At 41.5% G+C, this 1,852-nt stretch overlaps 1 protein-coding gene across 1 annotated transcript in view; it reads right to left on the bottom strand.

The window, feature by feature from the left end:
• SARC_01113 (hypothetical protein) overlaps positions 1 to 1,852 on the bottom strand; it is a gene marked incomplete at both ends in the record, with an annotated part of 7,474 nt that overhangs the window by 2,635 nt on the left and 2,987 nt on the right. Inside the window, 2 exons of the mRNA XM_014305161.1 lie at positions 286 to 436; positions 1,354 to 1,523. Coding sequence (XP_014160636.1) covers positions 286 to 436; positions 1,354 to 1,523 — 321 coding nt within the window. The remainder of the gene's footprint in view (positions 1 to 285; positions 437 to 1,353; positions 1,524 to 1,852) is intronic.

Genomic DNA, 1,852 nt, shown 5'->3' on the forward strand with positions numbered 1-1,852 from the left:
TATAGATATATACAAACCCTGTAATTTCAGCAATACAACGGAAACCCAAGTAGGTGTATGGCATATCATTGTCCACCCTCGTGACCTCTACACCTATCCACAAAAGGTCAACAGATACAACCTCTCCTGTACGCTGCTGTCCGACATACATAAGATGTGCACGTGTATGTTCAAACTCTAATCAAAAATACCTATACCTACCTACTTCCGGTCTCATTTACCTACACCTACCCTCTTCCAGCCTCATCCACCTGTACCTGTTTACTCTCTTTTACCTACACCTACCTATTTCCAGCCTGATCCTGCCCAGGCGTCGTGTATTGATAAAGGCGATCTCAGTGTCATCAGTCATCTTCAACAAACACTTGGTGGCCTTGGGCGGCCATGCGTCAGTTACCGAATACTTGGACTCGCTCGTCAGATGGAGTACGTCGGTCTAAGTAAGCGTGAACGGTTTAGAGTCCAGGGTTAAGGGTTTCGGGTCCAGGGTTTGAGGTTTAGGGTGTATAATCTTTCTAGTAAGTGCAATAAGAGGGTTTGAGGTTTAGGGTGTATAATTTTTCTAGTAAATGCAATAAGGATAAAGTATGTTGGAGCGATGGAGGTCAAAGCATGCCTTGGTTCTGATAGAGGATCATGTACTCCCATTATCGCTCGACTATAATCAATGGGCGCGAATACGTATACACTTACACGTATATCTCCGTGAGTAGTACTCCGTCCGTATCAGGTACCCCCCCCCCCTAGATTGTCGCATATATATATATATATATATATATATATATATATATATATATATATATATATATATATATATATATATATATATATATATATATATATATATATATATATATATATATATAGATAACTGTCGCCTGTTTCGCCCGACGAAGCACAGTACTATGCTAGATACCGGAGAATCATTGCATGAAGTGATGAAACAAGCAAGCTCGAAATACCCTGTTACGTTGGCGTTGAACGAGTCTTGTGTTGAGACAGTGTGTCACTACACTTTAGAGAGTATAGCAAAGTATCACATAACCGCACACAAACACACAGATGAACAAGCGCATCGAAGACTATAAGACATCTGGATCTGGCACTCGAAGAAGCTTACAAGTACTCGAAACCCAGCATACACCATACAAGTCATAAACATACAAAATACAAGTCATAAGCATACACCATACAAGCCATATGTTCAATTCAGAAGGCTACGAGTCATATGATATACTAAACCAGTTGCTATCGTCCGCATCTGTACCATCACTCCGCCAAGCTACTCTCCGAACCACTCCATTAGCCACTGAACTGAATAGATAGTTCGGGACTGAGTGACACAGCACAAACCTCTCCCTTGACGTAGAAGTTACCCGTCATCCCCAGATGGAACATAACACAAGGCCCTTCTCCGTTCATCTCCAGCCACACATACTTGCCTGGACGGGTAGCGAAAAGAGAACCAATGTTAGCGCCAACAGGTGCAGCTGAACTGCTCAGCTCTGACCGTATGCCTTGGGCTACAACGACAAGCGATGGATATACTAGGATATTCAGAGAAAGCAATCACGCATACAAAGCTTATTGTACAGAGGAGATAGGTAGGAGCAGCAGCTGATATGCTTAACCTTGTAGACAAGGGATGAATAATTATAACCTGAACAAACAAAGTCCACTTGAGAGACACCTGCGGCTAACGCGCGTGTATGAATGTCAGCCTCCAGCTGCTATCGTGCCTCTCTACTTAGTCACATACGGATAATCGTATATATATATCTATATATATATATATATATATATATATATACACACACACACACACACACACATATATATATGTATAGTATAT

This window comes from Sphaeroforma arctica (assembly GCF_001186125.1).
Source record: "Sphaeroforma arctica JP610 unplaced genomic scaffold supercont1.42, whole genome shotgun sequence".
NCBI lineage: Eukaryota > Ichthyosporea > Ichthyophonida > Sphaeroforma > Sphaeroforma arctica.